At 38.8% G+C, this 14,158-nt stretch overlaps 1 protein-coding gene across 1 annotated transcript in view; it reads left to right on the top strand.

Moving 5' to 3' along the window:
• The first annotated feature begins 215 nt into the window (after window positions 1-215).
• klhl43 (kelch-like family member 43) overlaps window positions 216-14,158 on the top strand; it is a 31,015-nt gene continuing 17,072 nt past the window's right edge. Inside the window, exons 1-3 of the mRNA XM_057828579.1 lie at window positions 216-432; window positions 9,323-9,745; window positions 12,322-12,470. Coding sequence (XP_057684562.1) covers window positions 9,426-9,745; window positions 12,322-12,470 — 469 coding nt within the window. The 5' untranslated portion in view covers window positions 216-432; window positions 9,323-9,425. The remainder of the gene's footprint in view (window positions 433-9,322; window positions 9,746-12,321; window positions 12,471-14,158) is intronic.

Genomic DNA, 14,158 nt, shown 5'->3' with positions numbered 1-14,158 from the left:
AGTAGTAAGAAAATGTATCCTAAAAAGAAATTGATAATTAATTTCGTATTATATGTTATTTTTAATTAACAAACACGTGAACCTTCATTTTGAGCACTTTCAGCACGCAGGCCTGAGGACCCTGGGTGTTAGGTCTACTAAGTAGGCCTCTTATGGGCTATTTCTGGCAGGGAGGCTGCTGTCGGTGCCTCTATTTGGACATGGCAGTGGTTTGATGTCAGCTCAAGGAGGGAGAGTTAGGGGGGCATGTTTTGAGGGGGTCAAAGCCTACGTCACAACTTTAGTTAGGACCCTGCGACATGGACCAACGCACACAGACACACACACAGCACCTTGGTTGAGTGACAGAGGGACAAAGAGGTGAAGAAACAGTCTGAGAGTCAACAAAGAAAGGGAAAAAAGGTGACGAGCTCAAGGAAGCAGGTGAAAAAGGTAAGCTGAGCCTTGTTTTTATTTGTTTTTGCTAGTGTTGTGCAGTGGTTGTCTAACTACATGCGTAATAGGCTTAAGTGTGCAGATGAACCCAGTGTAAGTTCGAAGGTGGATAGTTAAGACACGAGTGACAAGTTTTGGCTGTCATTCAGCTGATTTCTTTGCATTGATTTGCCAAGCAACAGTTTGGCAGAAACACTCTTCTTTATTTGTGTATTTATGAATGGATTATACTGCTCCCTGGTGGTCAAGTCACACACAACAGAAGAAGCTCCAATGAATTAATCATGATCATGAAATGTATATGTGATTCAAGAGCGTAGATTTGCTCTCAACATTGGTAGGGACGCTAGAACAGCATACCTTGCACGTACACTTTTTGCTTGGGACGGAACATTAATAAGACCAAACAGATTGGGTACATTTCTCAAAAATAGCTGGTTCCTACATAAAAATGAAAAAAGTTGAAATTATTTTTATAGGGAGAAAGCAAGGGCATAAGTTTGCACTGGGGACGTAACACTACCAACTTTTCAGGATGCTCAAATCGTCCCCATCAACTTTTAAGCGACCATATTGGCATTACAAATTAAAAGGGAAGACTTAAGATTTCAGTTATATGTGTATGTCATTTAGATTGTCTTCCCATATTTTGTAATGATAGAATAGACCCTACTAAAATAAAATACATTATTTTCATTATGTTCAGACTTTACCCCTTTTCACTTGCTGAATGTGCCAGTCCATTCCCCCCCCCCCCCAAACGAACGTTTGGTTGGCTGATGACTTGAAGCCCCCTGTCCCGCCACAAAGACACACACACATACTCAAGACAGCTCCAACAGATTCATGCCGATAACATGCCGCCTCATCCGCCTTCTTCATAAAGGAGAGATATTAGAAGTTTTTTGTGGCCAGCAGCAGCCACTATAAGTCATGTAAAAAAGATATCAATGTTGTGGAAGTGGGGCAAACACCACTAATTTTGCTACTGAAAGTCTGATCTGCATCAGAGTTAGCATAACATTAGACTTGCTAAACTGCCAAACTACTGCGGTCAGGCCAGCTCCACAAGGAACAACAAAGTCATGCTAGCCGTCCCTTATTTGGATCATTGTTTGCATTATGTGCATTACGGTAATATCATCCCTACCAATGTTGAGACCAAACCTATGCCCAAGGGAGGAAGTCATTTTTCAAAATCCTTGCTTCATATAAAGGAAATTTAGAGTGGTTGTGCTTTTGTGTTTTTTTTTTTTTTTTTTTTGGGGGGGGGGGGGGGGGGGTTAAAATGTGCATAGGCTGCAAATAAAAAATATATTCTTAATGATGTAGAAAAGAAATACATTTTAATTAATGAATAAATGCACAGTTCAATTAACATTAACAGTAGAAAACATAGGCAGACACCTCTCTAAGCAGCTTTCTACTCGAGTGTTACAAATTAGCAAGTTCACACAGTTTAATGTTATGCTAACTCTGATGCAGATTGGACTTTCAGTAGCAAAATAGTGGCGTGTTCCCCACCTCCACAACATTGACATCTTTTTACATTACTTACAGTGGCTGCTGCTGCTGCTGGCCGGAAAAAAAACTCCTAATATCCCTCCACATCAAAGGGGGCGGAGGAGGCGGCATATTGACATGTATTTATGTCGGGATTGTGTGAATGTGGGAGTTCTAGTACGGTAATAAACCGATCAAACGTGCATTTGAGGGGGAAAAAAATGAACCGGCACTGCTGAATAGCAAGTGACAAGGGGTAAATGTAAGTCTGAACATAATGAATGTAATGCACTTAATAATGGTAGGGTCAATTCTATCCTAACAACACATGGGAAAACAATCTAAATTACCTTTACCTTACCTTTACATTACATTACCTTAGCTGAACTCATTGTATAATGCAAATAAGGTTGCTTAAAAGTTGGTGGGGACAATTTGAGCATCCTGAAAAGTTGGTAGTGTTATGTCCCTACCTACCCTATGCAAACCTACGCCCTTGATGTGATTCTACAAAGAGTGGAACTGGTACCACTAGGCATGTGCCGGTATGAGATTTTGACGGTATGATAACCTGAAGCAAAAATACCGCGGTTTCACGGTACTGCAATTATAGCTCTAAAATGTGTTATTTTGAGGGTTAAAAACCTAAACCCTTTTTTCCATTTAACAGGATTAAAAAAAAATGTTTACAATATATTTGCAAATTGGAATATCAACATGAATATAATGTTAAAAGAAATAAAATAGCAAAAAATAACAAATGTTTTAAATCAAATTGAAATAAATAGAAATTATATATTAAATCCACAGTCACAGCTTAAGTTGCTCAACATTAGAACAAGAACAAAAATAATTATGTTCCATAAAAAAGTTAAAACACTTCTAAAAAATAAAAAAAATAAAAAAATAAAATTGTACTAAGCAAATTTTTACAATGGCGGAAGACTTTACAAAAGTAGGCTAATGGTAGAGAGTAAACTATTTAGTCGCCTTGGCGTTAGCTGCCTCGTTAACACGTTTATACGTTATATACATACCAAACACGCTGGAGTGAACTCTCGTAGCCGGTGGGAAACGTTCATGACAGTGTTTACTTACCTTATATTTTGTGTAAAGTGACAGATGATGGTCACGTAAATGTGAAAGCATGTCTTGCATGTCGGCTGTCCTTCCTCTTCTAAGCCGCGGCCATTTGTTTCTTTTCAGTAAACGAAGTGCTCCCATACTAGCGACTTTGTCTTTTTGAGGAGGGGAAAAAGCTCAGGTGTATTGCTCTGTCACCGACAGAGCATTACACCTGGGCAAAGAAGTATTTAGTCAACCACTAATTGTGCAAGTTCTCCCACTTGAAAATATTAGAGAGGCCTGTAATTGTCAACCTGGGTAAACCTCAACCATGAGAGACAGAATGTGGGAAAAAAAAAAAACAGAAAATCACATTGTTCGATTTTTAAAGAATTTATTTTCAAATCATGGTGAAAAATAAGTATTTGGTCAATACCAAAACTTCATCTAAATACTTTGTTATGTACCCTTTGTTGGCAATAACGGAGGCCAAACGTTTTCTGTTACTCTTAACAAGCTTTTCACACACTGTTGCTGGTATTTTGGCCCATTGCTCCATGCAGATCTCCACTAGAGAAGTGATGTTTTGGGGCTGTCATTGGGCAACACGGACTTTCAACTCCCTCCACAGATTTTCTATCTGGTTGAGATCTGGAGACTGGCTAGGCCACTCCAAGACCTTGAAATGCTTCTTACGAAGCCACTCCTTTGTTGCCCTGGCTGTGTGTTTGGGATCATTGTCATGCTGAAAGACCCAGCCACGTCTCATCTTCAATGCCCTTGCTGATGGAAGGAGATTTCCACTCAAAATCTCTCGATTCATGGCCCCATTCAGTCTTTCCTTTACACAGATCAGTCGTCCTGGTCCCTCTGCAGAAAAACAGCCCCAAAGCATGATGTTTCCACCCCCATGCTTCACAGTGGGTGTGGTGTTCTTCGGATGCAATTCAGTATTCTTTCTCCTCCAAACACGAGAACCTATGTTTCTACCAAAAAGTTCTATTTTGGTTTCATCTGACCATAACACATTCTCCCAGTCCTCTTCTGGATCATCCAAATGCTCTCTAGCGAACCGCAGATGGGCCTGGACATGTACTGGCTTCAGCAGGGGGACACGTCTGGCAGTGCAGGATTTGAGTCCCTGGTGGCGCATTGTGTTACTGATAGTAGGCTTTGTTACTGTTGTCCCAGCTCTCTGTAGGTCATTCACTAGGTCCCACCGTGTGGTTCTGGGATTTTTGCTCACCGTTCTTGTTATCATTTTGACGCCACGGGGTGAGATCTTGCATGGAGCCCCAGATCGAAGGAGATTATCATTAGTCTTGTATGTCTTCCATGTTCTAATAATCGCTCCCACAGTTGATTTCTTTACACCAAGCGTTTTACCTATTGCAGATTCAGTCTTCCCAGCCTGGTGCAGGTCTACAATTTTGTCTCTGGTGTCCTTCGACAGCTCTTTGGTCTTGGCCATAGTGGAGTTGTGGACAGGTGTCTTTTATACCGATAATGAGTTAAAACAGGTGCTATTAATACAGGTAACGAGTGGAGCCTCGTTAGAGCTCGTTAGACCTCGTTAGAAGAAGTTAGACCTCTTTGACAGCCAGAAATCTTGCTTGTCTGTAGGTGACCAAATACTTATTTTCCACTCTAATTTGTAAATAAATTCTTTAAAAATCAAACAATGTGGTTTTCTGGGTTTTTTTGCAGATGCATGAGTTGACTCTCATCCAGTATTTTTTTTTTGAGGAAAGATATTTCAAAATTCTGAATTAGTCTCAAAATCATGAAATTCTAAGTGTATTAAATGTGATACATATGGCAAGAAGGGGTTAAAACTGAAAAAAAAAAATTTAATTCCCTAGTTATCAGTGTAAATACTAGAAATAAGTGAAATTATGTGCCAGTGCTTCAAGTAAATTTTACTTAGATTTCTTGAAGTAAAAAAATAGCTAGCTGAAAATAAGTTTAACAGATTTATTTTAAGCAAAAAGTTTGTCTATTTAATTTTAGAAAACCTGTTTATCAGAAATGTTCTTAATTCAAGAATAGATATTGTTCAAAACATTATTTGAAAGCATTTTTTTTTTCTTGATTTAGGTGAAAAATTACCGACTTTTAGATTTATGGGCTTATTTTGAACAAATGGTAATATTTACTAAACGTAAGTGAAATAATCTGATGCATTAATCTGTTAACAAGCCTTTAAAACTCAAAACAAAATGAAGAAAATTATTCGTCCAGATTTAAGAAAAAAATAATCCGATTAAGATTTTATACTGTAAATTTGCAGTATGAATGTTAGTTAGCTTTGAGTAGCTAAATTATGAAATGACGCTAATGATGTTCAACTTTACACACTTCAGCAAATTTGTAATTAAAAAAATAGCTATTATACACACTTTGTTACTTTAATTTTGGTTCCGTCCCAGCATAACGGCTGACGTCAACAAGCACTGGGCCAAAATTTTCCTGTGATATCAGCACCAACGTGAACATGATCCCGTCCACTCAAATGTAGCGAGGCTACGCCGTGAGGTTATTACACCCCCACTGTCCATCAAGTGTGGTGTCATTTGAAATAGACCAGCTCGGTGGACCCACACATGGACAAGAAGGGGGTGATGCAATGATGGCGGACGGCACCTGTTGGTCTTGTCGTATTTTTATGCAGGTCACAACGTCCACCCATCGGCTACCAGTAGTTCAATGCTATCAAAATAATGTCAGATGCTCAGAAATATCCAGGGTAAGGCCGGAGAGGGACGCAGCTGCTGACATGCCAATGAAAAAAGTGCCCAACTAACTACTGTGACGCGATAAAATAGGGATTGGAACAAGAGATGTCCCGATCGATTGGCATCCCGATCGATCGGGTCCGATCACGTCATTTTCAAAGTATCGGAATCGGCAAAAAAATATCGGCCATGCCTCTTTTTAATATATATATACAGTGCCTTGCAAAAGTATTCGGCCCCCTTGAACCTTGCAACCTTTCGCCACATTTCAGGCTTCAAACATAAAGATATAAAATTTTAATTTTTTGTCAAGAATCAACAACAAGTGGGACACAATCGTGAAGTGGAACAAAATATATTGGATAATTTAAACTTTTTTAACAAATAAAAAACTGAAAAGTGGGGCGTGCAATATTACTCGGCCCCATTGCGTTAATACTTTGTAGCGCCACCTTTTGCTCCAATTACAGCTGCAAGTCGCTTGGGGTATGTTTCTATCAGTTTTGCACATCGAGAGACTGACATTCTTGCCCATTCTTCCTTGCAAAACAGCTCGAGCTCAGTGAGGTTGGATGGAGAGTGTTTGTGAACAGCAGTCTTCAGCTCTTTCCACAGATTCTCGATTGGATTCAGGTCTGGACTTTGACTTGGCCATTCTAACACCTGGATACGTTTATTTTTGAACCATTCCATTGTAGATTTGGCTTTATGTTTTGGATCATTGTCCTGTTGGAAGATAAATCCCCGTCCCAGTCTCAGGTCTTGTGCAGATACCAACAGGTTTTCTTCCAGAATGTTCCTGTATTTGGGTGCATCCATCTTCCCGTCAATTTTAACCATCTTCCCTGTACCTGCTGAAGAAAAGCAGGCCCAAACCATGATGCTGCTACCACCATGTTTGACAGTGGGGATGGTGTGTTCAGGGTGATGAGCTGTGTTGCTTTTACGCCAAACATATCGTTTTGCATTGTGGCCAAAAAGTTCAATTTTGGTTTCATCTGACCAGAGCACCTTCTTCCACATGTTTGGTGTGTCTCCCAGGTGGCTTTTGGCAAACTTTAAACGAGACTTTTTATGGAGATCTTTGAGAAATGGCTTTCTTCCTGCCACTCTTCCATAAAGGCCAGATTTGTGCAGTGTACCTATGGACAGACTCTCCCACCTCAGCTGTAGATCTCTGCAGTTCATCCAGAGTGATCATGGGCCTCTTGGCTGCATCTCTGATCAGTTTTCTCCTTGTTTGAGAAGAAAGTTTGGAAGGACGGCCGGGTCTTGGTAGATTTGCAGTGGTCTGATGCTCCTTCCATTTCAATATGATGGCTTGCACAGTGCTCCTTGAGATGTTTAAAGCTTGGGAAATCTTTTTGTATCCAAATCCGGCTTTAAACTTCTCCACAATAGTATCTCGGACCTGCCTGGTGTGTTCCTTGGTTTTCATAATGCTCTCTGCACTTTAAACAGAACCCTGAGACTATCACAGAGCAGGTGCATTTATACGGAGACTTGATTACACACAGGTGGATTCTATTTATCATCATCGGTCATTTAGGACAACATTGGATCATTCAGAGATCCTCACTGAACTTCTGGAGTGAGTTTGCTGCACTGAAAGTAAAGGGGCCGAATAATATTGCACGCCCCACTTTAACTTTTCAGTTTTTTATTTGTTAAAAAAGTTTAAATTATCCAATAAATGTTGTTCCACTTCACGATTGTGTCCCACTTGTTGTTGATTCTTGACAAAAAAATTAAATTTCATATCTTTATGTTTGAAGCCTGACATGTGGCGAAAGGTTGCAAGATTCAAGGGGGCCGAATACTTTTGCAAGGCACTGTATATTTTTTAATTAAATCGCTTTCTAATTGTATTTAACGTTACAGACATAATATGTTACACTCATCCAGAGTCTTTAGTTTAGGCTTAAGGTAGGGTTATCAAATTTATCCCGATAATGGCGGTAATTAAGTTTTTAAAAAATGTATCACGTTAAAATATTTAACGCAATTAATGCATGCACTGCACGATCCACTCACGCATTGTAACGCTCAATCTGTAATGGCGCCATTTTACCTATATATAGAGAGAAAAGGCAGCGTATAATGAGTAGAGTGAATTTTGGCAGCATTTGGAGCCTTTTTTTAATTGGCTAAAGCCTTACAATTCCTTTCCCTACGATTAGAAATATCATGGGAAGCAATGTGGGGAAGCAAGGTAGCAATTGATCTTTTTCTCAACACCTTATGTTATTTCCCAACGCAGAGAAGACATATCAATTGGTAGCACTACACACAGTCATGGTTCCACTTCCCATCATGCATTTGGGCATAGCTACAGTATCATTTACTGAAAGCTCAACAAATACACTAGATGGCAATATTTAGTGACAATATACAAAGTCACAAGTCTTTCTATCCGTGGATCCCTCTCACAGAAAGAATGTTAATAATGTAAATGCCATCTTGAGGATTTATTGTCGTAATAAACAAATACAGTACTTATGTACTGTATGTTGAATGTATATATTCGTCCGAGTTTTATTCTTTTTTTTCTTAATGCATTGCCAAAATGTATATGATCGGGGAAAATTATCGGGAATAATTGGAATTGAATCGGGAGCAAAAAAAAAAAGTGAGCAGGACAGCACTGTCGATATTTCACGAAACGAGCAGCAAAAGCAATTCAATGAAAGTCTCCTGTGGGATTGAAACCCGCGTTTTCCGTGCGACAGACAGTAAAACCTGAAAGGGAAACGCAACTGAAAAGAAAATGCGGCTTGCTTGACCACGGAATTAAAAAATGCGGCTCACTTCATTCAGCAAGCACACAACAAGAACATAGGGATTGCGTAAAAGGGTTTATTGAACACACAAAAAACCCACGCAATCGTGAAAAGGGAGACACAAAGAGGGTCCGTGACAGTAGGTCGGGATCAATTAAAAAAAAAAAAAAAAAAAACTGAGGGAAAAACGCGGTGAGAGGCAGACAAACGAAAAAAAAAACATGCCATGATGCAACTAGCAACGAAGGGATATACAAACTGTCAGATGGCAGCAAGACAATCTCTCAGAAAGCCGCCTAGGATCGGTTTAAAGACACTGCTGATGAGCTGGAATTGAATGCAAGTACAATGTTGGGAACTCATCCCACATCTCTGTAACAAAGTAATCTGACAAGCAGCAGAATGTGACAAAAATCATGCCAGTCGTCATACTAGCTTCGCTTGCTAGCTAGCATAGCTTTTCTCTCACTCCAGGCCAACCGTGTCATCACCCCCAGTGTGCATTGCGCGTGTAAACGTGGTGCCCTCCATAGGCCAAAACATGTACTAAATACTATAGATTTTTAAATCAACGGCAATAATATATGTGTTTCGAATAACATATTTTAGTAAAATAGAACAATTGTGGCTTATTAGCGCCTACAGGTCTTTAAGTCTGAGGATTCCTTTAAAACCCAACCTTTTCAGAACAACATATCGATAACATTTTGGGCTCCACAGTATCGTGATATATCACCTTTCCGATATATTGTCACACCCCTACTATGAAATGCTACAAGTAACAAATCATTTCCATGGTTTCAGGTGCAGTGTGTTGTGTCCAAAAGTCTGAAAAGGAGGAAAGAAAGAAGGAAAGATTGATTCGGGATAAGAGAGAAGCTCTTATTCTCGAGTGACAGGAAGTGACATGGCCCCCAAGAAGAAGGCCCAGGCACGCCTGAAGAAAACCTCCTCGGACGTCCTCCCCCAGGTCCAGACGGAGCCCGTCTCGCCCACCCTGAAGGTGGAGCGTCGCGGCGACGGCGTGGTGGTGGTGGTGGAGAGCGCCGTCAAGAAGATAGAGCAGATGGCGGCGTTGGATATCGCTCAGCTCAACAGCCTCAATTTGCCCTTGCCCCCGCCCGTTCTTAAACCTGGTGAACGTGGCCTGGGTCTGGGCAGCGAGCTGACGCGCCCGCTCCACGGGAACGCGATGCTGGAGGAGCTCAGCAAGATGCGTCAGGAGAAGTAAGAATCGCAATGTTTGTATTCTTGTTAAGAGGAAATTATAATATTATAGTAGCGCCTTGATTTTGGATGCTAATTTGTTCCGTGATCACGCTTGGAAGTTTCATTCATTTCTTTTCATGAAAATAAATAGAAATAGCATTTATATGTACAGTGGCATGAAAAAGTATCTGAACCTTTCGGAATTTTTCACATTTCTGCATAAAATCACCATTAAATGTGATCTGATCTGTGTCAAAATCACACAGATGATAAAACAGTGTCTGTTTTAACTAAAACCACCCGAACATTTATAGGTTTTCATATTTTAATGAGGATAGCATGCAAACAATGACAGAAAGGGAAAAATCAGTAACTGAACCATCACATTTAATATTTTGTGGTCCCCCCTTTGGCAGCAATAACTTTAAACAGACGCTTCCTGTAGCTGCAGATCAGTCTGGCACACCAATCAGGACTAATCTTGGCCCCTTCCTCTCCACAAAACTGCTGTAGTTCAGTCAGACTCCTGGGATGTCTGGCATGAATCGCTGTCTTTAGGTCATGCCACAGCATGTTAATGGGTTTCAAGTCTGGATTTTGACTTGGCCACTCCAAAACGGGTATTTTGCTCTTCTAAAACCATTCTGAAGTTGATTTACTTGTGTTTTGGATCACTGTCTTGTTGCAGCATCCATCCTCTTTTTAGCTTTAACTGTCTGACAGACGGCCTCAGGTTTTCCTGCAAAACATCCTGATAAACTTCTGAATTAATTCTTCCATTAATGATTGCAAGTTGTCCAGGCCCTGAGGTAGCAAAACATCCCCAATAATGATGCTTCCTCCACCATGCTTCACGGTGGGGATGAGGTGTTGATGTTGGTGAACTGTTCCATTTTTCCTCCACACATGACTTTGTGTGTTACTCCCAAAAATTTCAACTTTGGTTTCATCAGTCCACAAAATATTTTGCCAAAACTTCTGTGGAGTGTCCAAGTGCCTTTTTGCGAACATTAAACGAGCAACAATGTTTTTTTTTTTTTTTTTTTTTTTTTAGACAGCAGTGGCTTCCTCTGTGTAGTCCTCCCATGAACACCATTCTCGACCATAATGTTACATATAGCTGATGTGTGCAGAGATATTGGACTGTGCCAGTGATTTCTGTAAGTCTTCAGCAGACACTCTAGGGTTCTTTTTTTTACCTCTCTGAGTATTCTGCGCTGAACTCATAGCATCATCTTTGATGGATGGCCACACCTGGGGATAGAAGCAACAGCGCACAACTCTGTCCATTTGTAGACAACTTTCCCAGCTTTATACAAATCAACAATCCTTGATCGCAGGTCTTCAGACAGCTCTTTTGACCGAGACAATTCTTACCAGGTGTGTGTTTTATAGTGGGCAGGGCAGCTTTAAACCACTCATCAGGGATTAGGCACACACCCAATTTATATTGTTTGGTAAAAATTGGTTTCAATTGCTCTTTAAGTCTCCTTAGGCACAGGGTTCACTTACTTATCCCCCCCCCCTTTTTGTCATTGTTTGCATGCTATCCTCATTAAAAGATGAAAACCTATAGTTAAACAGACACTTTTTTTCAACTGCGTGATTTTGACAAAGATCAGATCACATTTGATGGTGATTTTATGCAGAAATGTGTGAAATCCCTGGAGGTTCAGATACTTTTTCATACCACTGTAGAAAGGTAATGTTGCATTTTTTTTTCAAACTAATACTAATGAAAATATCGTTATAATTTTGCAAGTGCATAAACCTTTGCTTTATCTTGTTTTAAAAATTATATGTATATATATTATATTTTAAAATAGTTTTTTTCATGTCATTAATGTAAATAGAAATTTACATTGCCTAGATAAAAAATAATAGAACACAGTTTTTTCAAGTTAAAAAATATTATCTCTAATCTGCCACAAAAATGTTTACTCTTAGAATACATTACAGATAACCTAATATAACAATATATTTTTATGTACAAATATATTTCTCCAATTCTGCATCTTGCTATTTTTCTACATGTCAATTTATATCATGTCGTTTTTCACAATGTTTTCAGTATTACAACTTAATTTGGAGAAAAAGTTGTAGCATTTCAAGTTTAAAGTTGTACTTTTTCAAGGGTAGAGGTTTAAATATATATAATGAACGCCCATTATTAGCCTGTGCATAATGAGAACAAAGTAGAATTGTCCGATATTATCGGATGAGAGCATTTTAAAATGATATCCGATAATATCGACATCGCTTTTTTATTATGGGTTTTGTGCCAATGTGCATGTTGCCTTCAAAGTGTAATCTAGGCATTTTTACCATAACTTTTTTTCATAGATTGCTTTTTTAGAAAACCTTGAAGTTGTTACATTTATCATTATTTAAGCATCCAGTGGGGCATCCATTAGTCATAAATTGTCCACCCCCGCATATATCGGTAACGGTTTGATATCAGTATCGGAGTTTTGGAGTTGGAATTTATCGGGATATCGGTAAAAAAGTAATTATCGGACAACTCTAGATCAAAGTCTTATTTTATAATCAAGTCAGATTTGTGTTTTAGTGTTAATACTGCCGTTCCTTTTCAGGTTCTTGACCGATCTGGAACTGGGCTGCAAGACCAAATCCTTTGACGTCCACAAGCTGGTCATCTCGTCCATCAGTCAATACTTCAGGGAGATCCTGGCCAAAGATCCAGACATGAAGCGTCTAGAGCTGCCCTCCCTTTCACCTCTCGGTCAGAACAAATCCTCTACCTCAACATGTTGTTTTTATTTTGAGGGAAAAAAAAATATTTTTTTCTCTTAAAGGGGTTTCTACAGGTAACAGCAAATCTAATTTAATGCTTTTTAATGTCACTTTCAACAAATTTAATGCCCATACCCAATTGTAGATAGTTTCACACACACACATTGCATTTAGAGTTGTCCGATATTGACTGATATCCCGATCTTGTCCAACTTAAAAGATCTGATACCGATATCGAAACTGATACTGATATATGTAGTCGTGGCCTTAACATATTACGGCTAATTGCACAGTATTGTGATGCCCCCCTGGGATACTTTAATAATGATAAATGTAAGAACTTCAAGGTGTTCCAATAAACATTCTGTGATTTTCAAGGTGTTCCAATAAACATTCTGTAAAAAATAATCGAACAACTTCAACTGAAGTTATGGAAAATGATCCTGCACTGCGCCACTAAATTTATTGTTGAGTTAAAAATAATACAAACATCATTTTGTTTTTGTTTTTTTTAGATCAAGTGCAAAGTGCCAATAAGGCACTGCCATATCACATATGGCTCACGTAGTGGTTCTGGCTTAAAATAACAACAAAGGCACACAGCTTCAGTACAGTGGATGAGGAATCTAATGTAATTATTCATTTAATTTTGCACCATGAATGCAAGTGGTATGCTAACATAACCAATTCTTAGCATCTTAGTTTGGAGACATCCAATGGTCAATAAGCATAACTACTGTGCTAAACTGTGAACAGCTCTTCAACATAGGCAGAAAAGTTCTACATTCACTTTGAAGGCAACATGCATATTGACCCAAAACCGATAATGAAAAACTGATTTCGATATTATCCAAGATCTTTTTAAAATGATTTTATCGGCCTATATTATCGGCTACTCTAATAAATTATGTAAAAAAAGGTTAACTTAACCGTAAAGTATACATAATTTTTAATGCCTCGAATATATAATTTAATGCTTTTGAGGCCTGAATTTTGACAAAATCCATTTAACGACTCTTAATGCCTTTTAATGACCTGCATGAACCCTGTCCTAAATAACTTGAAATTCAGTTTTTTTAATCAATATTTTTCTTTCTAGTAAAACTTTACTCATAAATATTCCATTTTCTAAAAGTCTTATTGTACTATTTTTTATTTTTCGTTGTTTGGCACTAATACACCATCATACGCTTACAGTTGGATGAAAAAGTATCTGAACCTTTTGGAATTTCCATTTCTGCATAAAATCACCATCAAATGTGATCTGATATTTGTCAAATCACACAGATGAAAAAAACAGTGTCTGCTTTAACTAAAACCACCCAAACATTTATAGGTTTTTATATTTTAATGAGAATAGCATGCAAACAATGACAGAAGGGGGGAAATAAATAATTGAACCCTCTACCTAAGGAGACTAGCAATTGAAACCAATTTTTACCAAACAATTTTAGTCAGGTGTGTGCCCAATCACTGATGAGTGGTTTAAAGCTGCTCTGCCCACTATAAAACACACTCCTTGTAAGAACTGTCTTGATGAGAAGCATTGTCTGATGTGCATCATGGCTTGGTCAAAAGAGCTGTCTGAAGACCTGCGATCCAGGATAGTTTATTTGTCTAAAGCTGGGAAAGGATACAAAACCATCTCTAAAAGTATGGATGTTCATTAATCGAAGT

Source organism: Corythoichthys intestinalis, chromosome 22 (genome assembly GCF_030265065.1).
Source record: "Corythoichthys intestinalis isolate RoL2023-P3 chromosome 22, ASM3026506v1, whole genome shotgun sequence".
NCBI classification, from domain to species: Eukaryota; Metazoa; Chordata; class Actinopteri; order Syngnathiformes; family Syngnathidae; genus Corythoichthys; species Corythoichthys intestinalis.
This window is presented reverse-complemented; position numbering and strand designations above follow the sequence as displayed.